Source organism: Phymastichus coffea, unplaced genomic scaffold (assembly GCF_024137745.1).
Source record: "Phymastichus coffea isolate CEN01 unplaced genomic scaffold, Cenicafe_Pcof_1.1 PCOF00206, whole genome shotgun sequence".
NCBI lineage: Eukaryota > Metazoa > Arthropoda > Insecta > Hymenoptera > Eulophidae > Phymastichus > Phymastichus coffea.
The window spans coordinates 207,234-226,128 of NW_026707017.1; the positions used below are offsets into that span (position 1 = coordinate 207,234).

General features: G+C 39.9%; 2 protein-coding genes and 1 pseudogene across 2 annotated transcripts; 2 read left to right on the top strand and 1 right to left on the bottom strand.

The window, feature by feature from the left end:
• Nucleotides 1-5,294: 5,294 nt before the first annotated feature.
• LOC131673948 (plastin-1) lies at nucleotides 5,295-11,688 on the top strand. Its single transcript, XM_058952351.1, has 4 exons — nucleotides 5,295-5,529; nucleotides 6,935-7,365; nucleotides 7,810-9,031; nucleotides 9,555-11,688. The coding sequence occupies exons 1-4, from the start codon at nucleotides 5,479-5,481 to the stop codon at nucleotides 9,771-9,773; spliced, it is 1,923 nt and encodes a 640-aa protein (XP_058808334.1). The 5' UTR covers nucleotides 5,295-5,478; the 3' UTR covers nucleotides 9,774-11,688.
• Nucleotides 11,689-11,820: 132 nt separating this feature from the next.
• On the bottom strand, nucleotides 11,821-13,818 carry LOC131673949 (cysteine-rich with EGF-like domain protein 2). The gene is made up of 4 exons (XM_058952352.1): nucleotides 13,296-13,818; nucleotides 12,566-13,223; nucleotides 12,387-12,482; nucleotides 11,821-12,316 (listed from the first exon to the last, which is right to left on the bottom strand). Exons 1-4 carry the CDS (start codon nucleotides 13,446-13,448, stop codon nucleotides 12,087-12,089), a joined length of 1,137 nt encoding a protein of 378 aa, XP_058808335.1. The 5' UTR covers nucleotides 13,449-13,818; the 3' UTR covers nucleotides 11,821-12,086.
• Nucleotides 13,819-14,118: 300 nt separating this feature from the next.
• Nucleotides 14,119-18,461, top strand: LOC131673944 (scaffold protein salvador-like; annotated as a pseudogene).
• The last annotated feature ends 434 nt before the right edge of the window (nucleotides 18,462-18,895 follow it).

The window sequence follows — 18,895 nt, forward strand, 5'->3', positions numbered from 1 at the left end:
TAAAAATTTTGTGATTAAAAGAGAGAAATTGTAATAATAAATATTACCTGTCAAAAAAAGTTTACTTTTTATTTTCTAAAACACACTCATTTAAATTTCTCAAGTAACTTCTGTAATCTGAATAAAAAGCCACATAATCGAAAAAAAATCCATATTTATAATCTAAAATACATCTGAAATTTATAGGTATAAAAATGCTTTTTGCTGACAAAAATTAATAATAAAACCTGAAAGTTTTTGATACGTTGCGATAATTACAAATATAGACAGTAAATAAATAAATGCAATTTTCACTGAAACAATAGTAGTCATCTTTTAAATAAATATTAATAAAATATATTATCTGTATTACAACTTGTCAATTTTGAAGCGTTCTATCCAGTGATTTTCTCATAAAAAATCAAAAAGTCAATAATGATTTTGAGCTGTCATTGATGTTCATGTTTACGACTTTACGACGAAAACAAAATATTAGCGTTCATCATGAGCAAAAAATGTTGAAAGGAGTGTCAACGCAATGTAAAATAAATGTGTACAAATGTTTCGGCCTAACTCACACGATTACGGCAAGAAACGACTGCAAAATAATTATACCCGTGACTATGATTAAGATTTTTAAATGATTTCTTATTATAATTTAATGTTTTAAATAATTTATACTTTTCAATTCTACCCAAATCAATATTTGTTACACGTAAGCTCTGTTTTGAAATGCCACATGTGTTAATGTTAATTAATTTGGCCAACAATTGAAAGCCCCATTCAAAAGTTCAAATTCGTACATAGCCTCCTATTCTTGTCTTTGACTATTATAATCGCAATGTAGACTTTGCCTAATTCACTTTGGCTATTGAATTATTACCAAGTGTAAAAGTGTTTGGGGAACGATATCGATTAAAGACGAGAGTTTATTAACAGCCAATCCGCAGTAGTATTTATTTAAATAACATAAACATGTAGATTTAACATTCTTCACTGTTTAGATTCCATCGTCAAATGAGATCATTAAGAGCCATTAAGATCGAATAATTGGGTAATTACTTATTGATTAAAAACCACTCAAATTAATTTTCAGAATTTTTTTCTGTTGCAATAAGCAAATAAACAAAAAGTATATTAAAATATGTTGTAAGCGATGCATTTCAATAATATAAACATCCATGGCTTCTTCCGATTCGGACATTTTTTTGTTTAATAAATTATTCAATTATCATTCCTTTTAATAAACATCGTACAGTGATTTGCCATATATATTATTGGATTCCTTAAAAATCATTATTCGAATCAAGCGTGACAGTAGTTTAGTAGTTTATTGTCGGAAGGTATTACAAAAAATAAGGCAAGGTAAACTTGTTACCCAGACGTGAGATGACATGTACATAAAAAAAATTAAAAAGCAACATATATCTTATTAACTAAAAACTAGTTGATGAATATAAATTTTTGCGTGTTTATATTTTTGTAAAATTAAACTTCTTTATGATGTTCAAATCCTTCAGTAGATTGGAGTTGAGCTTAATACATTTTTTAATTTTAGTTTACATTGCTAGTTTGTTTAATGACTTTACATATTACTATCAAATTTCTTGAAGATCTTAAGATCGACAAAATGACGACCATGAAGACTTATTAACTTCCGGAGGAGGATTTTATTTCGGATAATACTTTCTGATCTTGCACATTCCAAGATACGTACAAGTATATAATTATCTTTGATAGTTCCTATATTGGAAAAGTTTCTCTAATTGAGAATGGTAGCGGAACATTGTTATTTTTTAGTATAAGTTTAGCCAACTTATTGTGTATCTTAGTACTGCATAAAGCATTACTATAAACTCCGCCCCAGCTAATTATTCTATGTGTAGCAATGCTATTAAATATAAGCACTGTAGATTGTTTTTAAAGTCGTTTTATCCAATGAATTTCACAATTCAAACATTACGAAAACTGAATATTTGGTCTTTTTAGAAACACAATTAACACGATGCTGCCATTACAGACGTGAATTTATCACTACACCAAGATATTTATAATGTAAGAGCCTAGTCAAAGGCTTATTATTTATAAGGATGTTCAAGTCATTTTGGTTCTATCGTGACATTCATGTAAGTTTTATATAACAATTGTTTGGTTTTACATGAATTCATGATATCTTTAGTGATCAATCTTGGTTTTTCTTTTTTCAATCCCGACTAATAAAGTCGAATGCTAGTTCAATAGAATTTTTATAGTACTGATTAATATAGATTGCAAGCTGATTCTGGGTCTTTCACAGTTGCAATAACGTTCCAATCAGTATTTTCAGCATAGTTTTTTCAATTTATAAAAAGCAAAACGTTTGACATTTATAACATAGTTCAATTGTATTCTACTGACTTTATAACTAATAATTACTTGTTATGATGGATAATTATAATATTATTTGGAACAAATTGAATGACTTTCCATCAAATGTAAATCTAGTCTTTATCTCTAGCAAAGTTTCGGTTGTTTTGGGAGAAAATCCCCGATCTTCTTCAGATTCTTCATATTCGCGTTTAAACATCTACAGCATAATCATCTCCTTTGAGCCTGAAAAGGATCGGAGATTTTCTTCTAAAATGACCGAAACGTTGCTGCGAATAAAGACCAGATTTACATTTGATAAAAAGTCATTCATTTCGTTTCAAATAATATTCTATTGATTTTTAAAGCAATAATTACAGTGGATCAGTAAAAACTGTAATTACTTTGATTGTGTTAACAGCAAAATCAGTTTTGACAAAAACATTATCCACACAAGAACCTTTGTTTACATTATTATAATTTGGCCTAGTAAGCTTGTTATATAACGGTGTGTACTTGTTTAAGCGAAGTCTCAATTTTTATTTTGTTGGAATTGCAAAATGCTATTTATGGCTATTGCATAATTCATACACGACGTATAAGTTGGAAGAGCTTGCACGGACTTTTAAAAAGTTTTCTGCAAATATATTGGCTTGTGCGAATCAGATTTTATCAAGCCCTTGGCTGACGCCGTTCAATCGAGAACTCTAATATTGTTTAGCGCAAAAAATGCCACCGATTTCCATCTGGACATTGATGAAACGTGTGATAATGATATATATATAGTCGTCTGAATATCATGAATCAGAGTTTATTAATAGCGAAATAGAGATTGACGATGAGATTGATCAAGATTTTCCTTTGAGTAAATGCGAACAAAAAAATGGTGTACTTATAACAGTCAATAAATAATGCAAAATGTTACGACCAGAGATTATAAGAGCATCTAATAAGGGCAACACTAAGATTACGCGGAAAGGCTAGATGCCAAATAGTATCAATAAATGATTCATCAACGATTGTATTATGTCCAAAACCACAAGAAGCGTTATCACTTTAGTGCTCGATTTCGATTGGTCGGCATTCAATGGTATTGCGATGTTGAATATTAGATTTGCTTCAATCGCATTCGACATAAAGACCATTGAATGTAAGCAATGGGTCACTGTCGACAATAGATGACGATTAACTGCGCGCAACAAAATATTTACTGCAATTCGAAAGCTTTGAGAACTGTTGCATCGCCAAAGTATCCAACAAGATGCGATGGATCATCGCCGAGGACTGCTAACGTGGAGCAGCGACGTTCATCCAGACTGCAAACGAATGTCTTCATACCTGTGCTCATAGAGTTTCCTCGTCTTTTAGCGTGCTTGCAAGCGTTTCCAACGGAAAGATTAGTCTGTGCTCTGCCGGGCAATGCCGCGATAAGTCGTGTAAATCGAAAACCACGATCTTCCGTAGTTTTGTTGCAGTTGCCCGAGTCATTATAATTTTAACGAGATTCGTGTCGCGCGATTTCGTCGCTGGATATAATCGCGAGATAAAGGCCCGGCCGAGTTGGAAAATAATACAAACCGACTTGAAATGAGCTCTTAAACGAGCGAGTCGCGATCACGGACGCCGAGCATTTGTTCGTATAATTAATTATGGAAATGTTTTGCCGATGCGCCGTTGGCGTTGCTTTATTGTAGAGGATAACTGCCTTATCAACCCGATCAGCAGCGCTCGCGCCACGCACGCGCACACTCGCGATCTCTCGTGGCGCGAAGTGGAAATAAACGAGCGCACTTTAACGCCGGCAGCACGGCCCAGAGCGCTTATTTAATTTCTTGTATTAACGATAATGGAAGACATTTTTTTCAATTTATATGCATAATAAAATCAAAGGAAGATGCGAATATTGAATTTTCAAGGGCACTCCATTTTCATGCTTTGCCTCTGCAGCTCACCTAATAGTAATTGAGCCTGATTAGAAATATCGTTGACACGTGGGTTTTATTTTTCATTAATTCGATCGATTGCCTTTGCAACGTCATGTCGCTCGAAGCATCGTCAATTTGTAATTGGCTACAGTTTAATTGTGTAATACAGAGCAATAAGCGGTAGTAAGTGGAACGACGATTGCTTAGACCCAAACTAGCGGCCGCTTTTGTATTTGCATTTCGTTTAATGAATATCAACGGGCGTCTTTACAAGTGTAACAATGACTGGCACTGGTTAAATATAAAATAAGACATGTAAACATGATGTATGACGATTACACTACTACTTCTGGCAACTCAACGACTATATCGCAACTCGAGAATCATAGTTAAGATATGAAGATTAAATTATCGCCTTAAATTTCGAAGGAGCGGAACATGTATTTTTTTAGTAAATGTGAAGTTTCTGCTCATCTATATTTGGTAGAAATTCTTTTATATACGTGGTCGCGCGATTTCAATACTTACATAATTTTTATTTAATATTTCGTTCACTGCGGAGATAATAGAGCCAGTATGAGTGTTAACATCTCCATCCTAAAATAAATTTAAAAAGTTTCAGTTATCTATAAACCGTCACTTTAACAATTTATTGGTTGAACCTCGAATCGAATTGAACAAAGATTCAAAAGATCCACACGTTAGCTGGTTTTAATGTCGTCACCAAAATCATGAAAGACATTGTGAACAACAGTTTTTATTTCTAATACCAAATAATGCAATGAAAATTGTGAAACTAAAATTATACGTAACTTGCGGCGCGCTATTTAATTTTTTTTTATCTTTCAACAATTCAATTTCGAACGTTATCTCAAAAATGAATCTCGATAGATAAAATGATAATACAAAATTGTTGAATTTCCTCTCTTTTACTGATGAATAATACATAGAGAATGTCATTATCTATCTGTCTATAAAATGCAGTCCATGTTATCGCTCGATAACAGCACGTCGTCATATTCGTCAATGTGTATGTGTACACATACCGCACACGTACAACGGTACATATACGCCGTTGAATGTGTGAGTGCGCAAGTAGCAGCGCGAAGTGCCAGTGGAGCGGTGGAGCGTCAGTTCGGTCGGGGAGTTATCGACGAAAGGACGTAAGGCGCAGGCGGAGCGGAGCAGGCAGGCACAGAACAGCTTGACTGTGTATCTCGTAGTCAACATGGCCACAGCGATCGACGATCGGCAGGAACTCCTCGAACGTTTCCAAGCCGTAAGTACTGTGAAAAAGTCAAGTCGTCGCGCGACAAAAGGATTCGCGTGAAAACAGGATAAGAAAACGAAGTTCGACTAGCGTGCACACACGCACACACACGCCCACGCGAGTGTATCTATAACGCGCGCGAGACGCGAGGAGTTGCTCGTGAGTCATACGAGCGTCGTCGTGTAGCCAATGATTTTTAACAATAAAACTCGCGGCGGCGCATACGACCGATGAGAATGTTCTCTCGCCGCGGGCATTTTACTGAAACGTCACATCGGCGGGAGCCTTGTGCCTGCTTTTGTGCGCAATGGACGTCCTCATTTGACGCCAACTATATACACCGCGGGCAGGGACCTCCACTCGTGCTGCTCTCCTGCTGTGCGCGAGAGAGATAGGTAGATAGATAGATAGATAGATAGATAGACAGATAGACAGACCCCCTTTTTTCCCAATGATGATGACTATGATGACAAGTGCGTTATCGAGATTTCAATGACGGAGTATTTATTTCGCATCTCGTAGCTCCTTGGCTGGGCTTTTTTCACTTATAAATCACACCGATAACGCAAAAAGAAGCTCGCATTGGCGTGGATTGTCGCGGCTCCGAAGGAAAAAGAAAAGCAGCGTTAAGCTACAAAAGAAAATCAAGTTGTTATTTATGCGGCACGAGGATAGGACGTGGCTGGCATTTGGAATATTCACGTGTTACTATTACGTTGTACGCGATGAATGAGTCAATACGCAAACCGCGACGCGTGAGTCAATGCGTGTGTGCGTAAGAGAGTTTAATGTGCGTTTTGCGGATACGCACGTAGTACACTCCGCGTGTATCCTGTTCGATACGTACTATGCTGCATGATTCACTTTTTCTCTCGCAGAGAGAGAGAGAGAGGGAGAGAGAGTGGTTTGTTGTAACGGAGGTGCCGTTACGCGCATATTTCGGAGCGAACGGCTCGCGCGATCAATATGTAATGGAACAGCTCGGGAAATTCAAGAACCGAACGGTGATACGGCTGAATCAGTTCTGCTCAACTGTAGCAAGCTATCAATGGAGTGCTTCAGAAATGATCGTACGACGACTGCGCGTGTACGTTCGTCGTGCAAGCAGTTGGAGAGAGAGAGAGAGAAGCTTGTGCTTATAAGAATAGACAAACCAAAATGTTTGGGATGGTCGCGTAATAGAAAAACAAGAGGTTTGTGTGCGATCCCTTTGGGAGCTTGGAATTGCAGTGGCCGTTGCTTTAACGTCGAGGACGTTTCGATGTACGCGCTGCGCCTTCGAGGAAACACTATTCGCCACCTCCTTTTATCTCGGTCGTTTTGCTAATAACCGCTCGAATCAGGTCGAACAATCGGATTTTCCATAAATCATGCCGAGCTTCGCGTGACTCATTCCTCGCAATCGCTTGCGCAGATCGACGAGAATGGCGATGGCTTTATCGACCTGGCGGAGCTGCGTAACGCCTTGGACCAGTGTGGCTTCAAGATGCCAGGCTACAAGGTACGTCGTATGATCGAGGAATACGACGACAAGCGTCGCCCTCAGGACCGCGGGAGGCTCAGCTTCGACGAATTCGAGAAGCTCTGCCAGGAATTGCGCGCCAACGACCCGAGCTCCAGTTTCAAGCAGGCCGTCTCGAAGAAGGACAACTTGGAAAAGTTGGGCGGCATTTCGGCGGCTTCCAGCGAGGGCACCACGCACTCCGTCAGGCTGGAAGAGCAGCTGGCCTTCAGCGATTGGATCAACACCAATTTGGCGCACGATAAGGATTTGAAGCACCTGTTGCCCATCGACGCTGAAGGGAAACAGTTGTACGATAAGGTCAAGGATGGCATTCTGCTATGGTGAGTCGCTCCTCGTCCTTTCTTTCCAAAGTGCAATTCTCATACGTTCGAGCTCGCAATAAACTTTACGACATTATTTTAGTCTGGCCAACTCTATTCTTTGCAAAATAAATGATACTCGAGTATTTTCTGCGAAATAATCAGCGCAGAATTTGTTATATATCGCTTATGCACGCTCGCTATAATATATCGTGGTGCGATGAGTCAATACTCGTAAACTCTTATCTGCAAAAGAACATTGTTTGCGAGTACTACAAGCTAATCTTTATACAGGAATACCTTCCTTCCCGCTGTTTAAAATTGATTTTCATACTCGGAATTATATCGTTTCGCGCTCACGCGTGTTTATCAATTAATAAATTAAAAAGCATTTTTTCCTACGTAGTTGAATAACCGACGACAGAATACGAGTATAAATCTAACGTCGTGGCTTGTTCCTTACAGTAAAATAATCAATCACTCGTGCCCGGATACGATCGACGAGCGTACCATCAACAAAAAAAATTTGACCCTCTACCGCACGCATGAGAACCTGACGTTGGCACTGGCGTCCGCCCAGTCGATCGGTTGCAATATCATCAACATCGACGCACACGACTTGAGCAAAGGATCGCCGCACTTGGTACTCGGCCTACTCTGGCAGATCATTCGCATCGGCCTGTTCAACCAAATCACTCTGGAAAATTGTCCTGGATTGGCAAGGTTACTTCAGGATGGCGAGAGAATCGAAGATTTGTTGAGGTTGTCTCCCGAGGAAATCCTGTTGAGATGGGTGAATCATCATCTGGAGAACGCTGGCATCGGAAGGAGATGCAACAACTTCTACTCTGACATCACCGATTCAGAAATCTATTCGCATCTCGTCCACCAGATTGCCCCGAAAGAAGCTGGAGTTACTTTGGAAGCGCTGATGGAACCGAATCATGTGACAAGAGCCGAGATAATGTTGCAGCAGGCTGCCAAAATCGAGTGCAGGAGTTTCGTTACATCCAGCGATGTTGTCAACGGAATACACAAATTGAACTTGGCTTTTGTGGCAAATATGTTTAATAAGTATCCTGGCCTCGATAAACTCGAGGACGACAGTATCGAGGGCCTAGAGACGATCGAAGAAAGTCGCGAGGAGAAAACTTATCGTAATTGGATGAATTCGATGGGTGTCTCGCCTTACGTCAACTGGCTGTACTCCGATCTCGCTGATGGCCTTATCTTCTTCCAACTGTACGATATCATTAAGCCGGGCACTGTCAATTGGAACAAAGTGCATAAAAAATTCTCCAAGCTGCGTAAGTTCATGGAAAAGTTGGAGAATTGTAATTACGTGGTGGAGCTTGGTAGACAGATGAATTTTTCGCTCGTTGGGATCGCTGGCCAAGACATCAACGACGGCACGGTGACGTTAACTTTGGCGCTGATTTGGCAGCTGATGAGGTCGTACACGCTGAGTATATTGAGTGGGCTGACAGGAAGGCCAGGCACCGCGATCGTCGAGAAGGAGATTGTTCAGTGGGTCAATTCCAAGCTCAAGGCTGCCAACAAGACTTCGTCCATTAAGAGCTTCCAAGATTATGCAATTGCTGACGGCAAGGTCGTGCTTGATCTTATTGATTCAATCAAGCCTGGCTCGGTTAACTATGATTTGGTGAAGGAGGGAGGCAATGACCAAGTTTGTACTTCTTTTTATATTTTCTTAGTTTTTGTTGTATTGTGTTTGCACGTTAAAGTTAGTGATGATATTTGTTGTTGTTGAAAACATAATTGTTTGTCAATGATGAATCACAACCTTGGTTTCTTAAAAAATGTACCTTTTTATTACTTTTTTTATTCAAAGGAATTTTAAAGTGTTTTCAAGTGTTTTATAGGTCGGGAAAAACAGTCCATTTGTCGAATCAAAATAGAAAATAAATTGAAATATTTCAAACGTATTCATTTAATGAAAATCTCCATTAAATCAATATTTCAATAAAAGTTGGATAAAATTATCGAATAGTAATTTGAAAGATCGCAAATGAATGACTCTTTTTATTTGATGTAAATTACCGAAAAAATTAACAATGAGTAAAAAAGCGATGACTTATCCCTCATTGTCGTCCGGATGATTCATTTGTATAATGAGTTGAATTCGAGATTCGATTCTTATGTATTTGTATAAGAAGAAAAACCAACCTTTATTCTCTTTGTTTTTTTAGGACAATCTTGAGAATGCAAAGTACGCGCTATCCTTGGCGAGGAAATGCGGTGCTCGCGTGTACGCGTTGCCTGAGGACATTACCGAAGTTAAACATAAGATGGTCATGACGGTATTTGCCTGTTTAATGGCAACAGATTATGTACCAAATCGCGACAGCAATAATACCAACAACGAGCAGAATAGTAACAGTAATAGCAACGACACTATCAGTCAATAATCGCAACGACGACGAGTTTTACTTTTTTGGTTTCCTTTGTGGATAAAACGAGATGAAAGAACGCGAAAGTATGCGGGCACGCTCGCGCAACTTATATACTTTCATTGACCTTCAATGCCTATATAGCGATAGAGACGACTAGAAATCGACGCAAGAAATGCTCTGCGAGTAACTGGTGTGGCTGGTATTTCTCTTCTTTTTCTTTATTTTTTGTTGGCTTTTTTAATTGATGTCGCTGTCAATTTGGATTATTATATACTCGAGTTCGCTCGATGAGTCGTGAGGAATTTCTCGAGGAGATCGCTTAAGAAAATTTCCCACGATGCGTGGATATGCGCGTGTGTGTGTTGTCGAATTATTGAAAGTACAACTTTGAATAATGCACCTCCTTTATAGATAACGATAACTTACATAAGCTTTTTGTGTAATATGTATATGATTTTCTCAGTACCGACAAATAATGAGGGTTTATTTGTAGAAGGCGTTATGAAAATGGCATATTATCGAACAATCGTAACATAAACTGAAAATAATCAACTTTTTTCGGAAAAAACATAGTCTAAATATGATTTAGCTTGTTTAGTCTTTTACATTAATTCGTAATGTATAGGCGTCTTTTGTTTAAGTAGGAATATTCGCATAAGAGGCAATTTTAATGTTGATTTATTAAACATTAAGAGTGAGACTTATATTTTAAGTGAGGAAAATGAAAAAAAATGCTCAAAAGCGGCCTAGCTTCTTTTTGCGTTACATCGCAATTATAACACATGTGCAATAAATGAAGATAAAAACATATACCTATAATAACAAATTTTTAATAGAAAACATGGATTGTACCTACAGATTTTAGAATTAGAAGCATATTTACTGAAATAGACAGAAAGAGTAATCAGATTTCTGAGGATTTATAATACACGTATTTGAAGATGTGTATTTTATTGCGTGTGTATACACACTTGTGCATTTACGACTATAGATCATGTAATAATTATCGTAATCAATGTGTCCGTAATATATGCGAGAAAGAAAAATAAAACATTGGAATAAAAATAACTATTATTTATGCTTCACATTGGAGCTATGCTGACAGGAAAATTATTTTTACTGATTAGCGTTATGTGATCATTGGAATTTAGTATTGACTAAGTTTCATATTGCCATAGCTTGCAATTTCAATTGCACAAACTCACACGATAAAAGTTTTGTGATTCGGCCTTATGAACGGGAATTCTTTTTGATTGTGATTATTTTTTCAAATTGTGTTTATATATACAGTTAGGTACAGATAAATTTTTGTGTTCAAAAAGCTAATTACAAAATTGATTTTTTTGCGTATATTAACGGCTTACGTAAGGTAAAGATTTTTTTCTTACGGAGCGAAAAGAGAATAAATTCGTTATTTACAGAATGAGCTGATGTCTGATGTAGGTACACTATGTTTTGAAGAAAGCTAACCGATTTTTTTACAAGTCATAATATTAGTTGAATAGATATTTTTGAGAAACGATGCATAAATTATATATTTCGTTGTTAAAATTTTTTATGTATTTTTGAAGCTGTTAGTCAAAGGTTAAGGAGATTTTTTGCAATGAATTAGAATGAAATAATTGAATTTTTTCTTTTGTCGATTTTTATTTTACACGATCCAAAATCAAGGTAACGACGAAACAATAGCTACAAGCTCCAAAAGTGTAAGCACTTCCTATAGCTTATAAAAGTATTTTATTACATATTTAAAAATGCTAGTAGGAGGCGTTTTCTCCGCTTTTGAATGAAATTTTTTATAAGAAAATGGAATATATGTATTAAAGCGAGATGACATTGTAAGTTTGTATAAAAATATACACCTGCAAAGACCAACGATTTTTGAAATTTGTACACCATTTTATAATACAATAATCATAATTTCACTAGATTATGTGTATGTTTTTTTATTATGTTTTAAGTGGAACCATGTACATATTCGTTTCACAATTCCGATTCAAATGAAAAGTATTGGAATTACTAACGTGAATTAGTTTCTGTATTCAGTAATAATTTAATATAAAGTAAAATGTCATGTTTAAATTAAGTTAATATTCTTGGCAGTTTCATGAAATTCATATTACAAATCATGAGAAGCTCGGCTATTTATAAAAAAGTACGGTAGAAAACATTCATTTCTAATATCAATAATGACTTAGATCACGCTATTGATTAATATATAGCAAATCGTACAATACTGTCTAGGTATAATGGAGCAATACATCATTTATCATTTCCACACGATTATTTTTATCATTTCCCTTTATTTATAAATTATTCTAGAATTATTTATTTTTCTACTAGTTTAAGTTTTGGCGTTGCATTCTGTACGTCACTTGTGGCTATCAAATATTCAGAAACAGATATGTAGAGAGCAACGAACAAGCCGATTACACTAGCTGCGTACACGTTACGCTGAAAAATGATACCCGTAGCCACGGCAAGTCCTGCGTATGTAATATACCGTGGATAATTTTCCAGTACAGATCGTCCTATGACACCTGGGTTTGCATTAGGATCTAAAAGTAATTTTCAGTATTTACAATTACAAAACAAATTTAAATAACTGCGGTTTCAACAAATGCATACCTATGCATACGTTGCCCTTCTTTCTGTATTCTTTAGCACATTTGATGCACATATCAGGTCCATCTCCATCACAGCCATCACACGATTTATCGCATTCTATAAAAGCAAATTAAAAAGAAAAACATAAATAAAATGATTAATTATCTTTCTATTTCATATTAAAATCTATTATAATTTACCTATGCAAGAGAAACTGCCTTCACTATTGACACAAAATTGATTGTGTGAACAAGGATCTTCTTTCTCAATACATTCATCAATATCGTAGCAACCTTTGCCATCTATCAACCTCCATCCAGAATTGCATTCTTTACAATCTTTTGATCCTCCACCTGAGCAAGTTCCTTTACAAGCTCGATGACAGGCTGAGCATAGCAACTTTTTATTGTCTCTGTAAGATTCATAAAATCCAGTGGCACAATCAAAACAGTCTTCTCCAGAATAACCTTTGTCGCAAGTACATTGACCACTTCCTTTTCTAGTGCCTGCCCCTTTACATCTGCCATTATTATTGCAGACATTATTTGGATAACCAGGGCACTTGTCACAGTTGGGCCCAAAATGATCTTTGGGACAACACCTTTCAGATTTTTCTATACATAGATATATGTATAGATCTGGATCAGAGTCCTGTTTTTTAAACCACCATTCTTCAATGAAGCTTTCCATATCTTCAGCTAGAGAATGACATTGGGTCTGGCCGCGGTCAACATCTTTGCACAAATTTTCTTGAATTTCAATAAGTCTTACTTCACTAGTTTTGTATGATCCTAACTTATCTTCTTCCCACGCACTATCACCTCCTTCAAACTTGCCACGACTTGTCTTGTCAATCCCCTAGAATATCAGTAATTGATAATAAATGTGTTGTTTATTTCAGTATCTTGTTAAATCAAGAATTTCACTTACCTTTTTAAAACTTTCAACCATTATTTTGCAGGATGCACATGGTGGAAGTATTGTATTTTTAATTTCTTCACTACTTTTTTTTGAAGTACCAAATGGTGTTGTGCAGAGCAGTAAGAAGAAAACTGTGTACAAATCTACGTAAATAAATTGCATAATTCTATTATATACTATAAAAGAAGTCTCTAGAAAAGAGTCGTTGGACACGTATATATCCAGCAGACGACGCGTGTATCACGTAAATGTCAATATAGGAATATTAAAGATTACTCCAACTTAATTCAAAGTTGGCGAATGGATAAGATAAAAGTTCTCAAATGTACAAAACGACACATCTAAAACTATTCTTGATTAAATTCGCCTTTTATTGTATATACTGTGTGAGAAAATAGTAAAAAGTTCAACATTCAAATATCAACAAGTATACGACCATTCGAATGCGATCCTCGTAAAAACTTCAATAATGATATAAGTAACAATTAAATACTATTAAAAGTCAAAACACCAGGGCAAAATTTAAAGCAAGCAAAATAATGCAAAAAGGCAACCAATGACGATGTGCCACTTTGCCGGCCCTTAAGCTACTCGCCACAACGACACCGCGTACCCAACATGCCTTACTATGACGTAGTACTCCGCGATTGGTTGTTCACGCGGGGATATTTGAAATCATCGTTAGTGCTCAAACGACGAAACAATTTTAGACGCAGCTTGATGAGTACAGCCAATCGCAAGACGTTGGACATGGGAAGAGTCAATAGGAAAAGGCGGCGAGACTTCTTTGGGGGGTTTCGACCTGGATTAACGTCAGTTCGCGACACGCGAGCAATAAGAAGGGACATATTCGCATAGCAGCAGCGTACGGCAGCTGCCCGAGATCATAGAGAGATTCAGCTTGGTTTATAATTGATTCTCGATCTCTCGTCGCGCTTGTGGCAGTGCATTTCTTTTTTTCTAATCTTGCTGTCTCTCTCCCTCTTACCATTCGATCCATGAGCTTATAATATACGTTGAGCTCGATTATTCTAACCTCTAACGTGTTAGAGCTTCTCTTTCATTATACGTTGTTGACGTGTTCACGAGGGAAAGAAAAACAGCGTTAATCGCGGAATAATCTGCTGATTCGACGAAGTGCATAAACTTGAATATCCTCTATTTTTTTCTTTTTTTCTTTCTCGTTGCTCGCTAGAGAAAGAAGTTTTCGCATTGTTGGCGAAATTTTTAAGAGTGTTCTTTGCAAGATGCAAGAAATGATGAATCTGAGGTAGTTACAGTGACACGAGAGAATACAAGACAAAACGAACAAAAAAAACATCGTGATGACACTGTGATCATCACCACCTGGATTTTCGAATCGTGGGCCAGTTAATTCAAGCCTAATACAAGTGAAATTTCTTGGCAGCTTGAAAAATGTAAGTAATTTGTTTATACACATTACAACAAAAAAAGTACATAGTGTGAATGAGTGTATGAATATTTATCTTATCGCAAGAGAATGAATATCGCGAGTACAAATATGTTTCAACGTTTTAGCGATTATTTATAGACATACAAAACTCAATTATTTTTCTATGACGAATGCTAATAAGCTCGACTTATTGATACATATTCATTATACGAACGTGCGAGAGATTGTCGAATACATTATTATGCATTTTTATTTTAACACACGACCTATTTTCCCTCTCTCTCTCTCTCTCGCTCTCTCTCTCTTTCTTTCTCGTTCAAATCGATTCGTTCTCTGTTGCTCTTGAAATCATGCTCTGATTATCGAGACAACTTTTCAAAAAGGCTTGTACAAATAAGAGACTTTAATTGGTATTTTTGCTCTTGAACTGAAAAAAATCAACAATCTATATATCACACACTACGTGTCTAATTGTCGCTCCCTAAGAGAGTGAATTGCTCAATTGATTATGCAAACTATATATACGTATGAAATTTGGGAGATGAAGTCACCTATCGAATAAGTTTGTTAACTTTTCTTCTATTGTTGTCGCTCACACCTAAAATTTTACCGCCGATGCAATGGCACACTGCGAAAAAGCTCTACGTTAATTGATTTTTCGTGTGTGTAAGTCGCGCCTAGAAGTTCAAGCTGCCGTCTTTTAATAATTAAAGCACCGCATCGATTCGTTAAACTTACGCGCGTGCAATGCAAGAAAAAAAAAACAACATAGCATCTCTCGCGCGAGCGAGTTTCGTGTCATTCAAGTTCATTGTCAAGCGCTTCTACGGCAGCACTGCACAACTTGGAAATATGCACGCAAGAAAACGCCGTCGCCTGCTATGTTCTTTTTTTGTTCCGCCAAGAAAGTCGCGTTATTTGATTAAATCGTTAACGGGATTTTCAGATGGGAAGAGTGGGGAATCTACGCAACTGAAATTCTAAATGGACGAACGAATAAAAAAAAAAAACAAAAGCACTGCAAGAAGATGCTTCGTTGTTGAAGCTCTTGTTCATTTGCCTATTAACGATACCGGTTCGTAATTCGCTTTACGTAATTGATCAGCGATTAACTGAATGATTTTTGAAGAGGAATAAAAAGAACTCTGGCGTACACATTGTTCGCCAATCAATCTCGTGCCGTTCTTCGTAAAAACGCATTTTCACGCTTACTTCCTCGTCTCGAACATTTGTCCATTTGAAGGGGCTCGTGCGAGACGCTTGGACTTGTCGCCGGCACGCGTGCGCCGAGTACACATTCGAATAAATTACTGCAGCCGGCGAGGACGGTCAGTGGATCGCAAAACAATGAAACTTCTCGCGACTGCAGTGCCGTCGACGTTTGCAAATTTTTCCAAAATCACCCCACGACGTCTTTGCCTTACACTTCAGTCGCTTTATAAATCCGTCGGAGGGGGGGAGAATCACTCAATTTCCATCCCTGTAATGCACATGCCGACGTGTCGCGCGCGCAAGACAGAGCCGGGCAGCGCGCGAGAAGCGCAACAGCCACGAGAAAGAAAAAGAAAAAAAAAACCATTAGAAACGTTGCTTTCAGATGTGCAAGCATGTCCGAGAGCGGCGTGCCAGAAGAAGAAGCAGCCTGCGAGAAGGCCGAAAGCAGCAGAGAGAGGCAGCAGCAGCAGCAGCAGCAGCAGCAGCAGCAGCAGCAGGGCTCGCTCTATTTGTTTCCGGCTGCGACGATCACGCCACAACCGCTAGCCGCGGATTCGTTGGCGTCCGCTGCCCAAGGTATGCGCGCATACGCCGAAAGCGCGGCATTTGTTTTCTTCCTTCGCTCGGTTTGGAAGTCCGCGCGGGATTTCGAGTACGCGTTAGCAACGTCGGTGTAGGTTTCTCAACAGTTCTCGCGTTAAATTCGTCAAGGTCCGCTACCGTGAGATTTCGCGCGTCCATTGTGTCGTTGGCTTCTGACAATGTTCCTTTTTTTCCGCCGAATGGCGTCATCGAGGCCGCGTAAAAAACAACGTTTACTTTTATTTTCGAGGAGGGCGACCAATCGAGACTGACCCATCTAATCAAGTTCGCGTGCTGCGCGCCTGCGTCCGGGGCGGGACGAGGGGGATCGCCGATCAATCCGAAGATTTTTTTATTTTCCCTATCTGTCCATCGGCAAATCTATAAGCTTGGACGAAAAAGAAAAGAACGTGACCTTCCTCAACAGTGGGGAAAAAAGCACAACGAACGGCACTCCCATCGATTCGATAATGCGAAAGGGAAAAACAGAATCGCGAATCAGCGCGCTGAGTAAATGTCAACAGACCGCTGACGTGGTGGAGGTAAAAAAGGAATGGAAGACGGTATCTTAAATACACACGCACGCACGCTTTCAGCGCAATCAGTGACATCACGAGCCCTAGCGGAGACGCCAATCTCATCGGTACTGGCGGCGACGTGCCGCACCCACGCGCGCTCGGCGAGTCATGGCGGCGCCTGGGCGAACTGCAGCCGGCCGGGTGCCAACTCCAACTGGATGGGCGCGGGCCCGTCGCTGGCGTCCGCGTCGGCCGGGCCGAGCGCCAGCAGGCCGTCGGCGCTGAAGAAGCCCGGACACCAGCGCGCCTTCAGCCAGGGGCCAGGTGGTCGAGGTGCAGCGGCCCGTCCAGCAAGGCCAGCACAGTCGGGTCGGCTCCAGGACGGACTTCATACTGCCGCCCGGCCATCGGGAGGAGCCGCCGCCACCGAGGCTCCAGCCGCCGAAAGCCCCGTCCTTTCGCGGGCACTCGAGGCAGGCCTCAAGGTATGTACGGGCTCGCGCTCGCGGACGCGTCGCTCGCTCGTCCGCGCGCGTCGCATCGCGGTCGAGCCAATTGGTCTCGCGCGCCTCCGATCGCCGATCCGAGCCTCGTGCTCGATGAATATGATGGAGGTCGGTCCGCGTGATTTCAGAATCGGCGCCGCGATGCGATCCTCCTCTCCCACGAGGCGAGGAGCAGCCTGCGCATACGGAGAACCGTTGCGCTGGGGCGTCGAGAGGAATTTACGACGAGAGACGCGGGCCGTGGAAGCGAAACCGGCAAACTGTATCCTCGGCGCTCGCTTGCATCGTCGGCCATTGTTCGTTGTAGGTCGGAGTCAATTTACACAATAAGACGTAGCGCAGCGCCTCCCTGGTGGAGGAGACTGTGGGCGCGCTACTTTGGATCTGTACCTGAGGAGCCACCCTTGAGGACCATTGTGCCGAACCATTTGTTCCCACCCAAAACGCCTCTCAATCCACACCCCAGCGGCAAAGTCATCGATAACAGGTAACTGCGACCAATGCTAGACGTCGTTTTCCTCGCTCGCTCCTGTTCGAGCGTCGATTGATCGGAAACCCACATTGATTTCACTTCATCCCGTCCGCTTTACTCCGACGCTGCCGGGGTCCAAAGCTCCGCATCGCGACCACTTTCCCCTTCGCGCGAACGACCAACCATTGCGAGCGCCGTTGCAGGATACGCACAACCAAGTACACGACGCTCAGCTTCCTGCCGCGCAATCTGCTCGAGCAGTTTCACCGCGTGGCGAATCTCTACTTCATTTTCATCGTGCTGCTCAACTGGGTGCCGGCGATCAACGCCTTCGGCAAGGAAATCGCCATGATCCCGGTTCTCTTCGTCCTGGGCGTCACCGCGCTCAAAGACTTCTTCGAGGACAGGCGCAGAATGGCCAGCGACAAGCGAGTTAATAATTCAGCCTGTCGTGTCTATACGAGGTGAGAAACCATTTAGCTTATAACTCGCGGACGTCTTCTATCGCGAAGCTTCAACGCTTTTTTCCCCCCTTTTTTTCGTTATCTTCAGAACGTTTGCATTATAAAATAAAGGGTTCCTCGTTTTGTCGCATTTCAAGTAAACCAGAAAAAAACAGCTTGCGGATCAGCCTTCTGAAAGCCGACAATTTCATTTCTGACTCAAGAGTAGAACTTGATAGGGAGAAATGATGATCCGAGTCGCGGAAACGCCCGCCATTACAATCGATCGTAATCGTCGCCGATATCGACGAGTATATAGAGGCGAGGTGTCAAGGCGCCACAACACGCATCTTTCGTTCGTTCGGATAATGGAAGAAAGTCCCCGATTGCATTCTAGTTTGTTCCGTCCGCCTCGGATCATTTATAATGCAAGCTAATCACAACACAACGATCAATAGG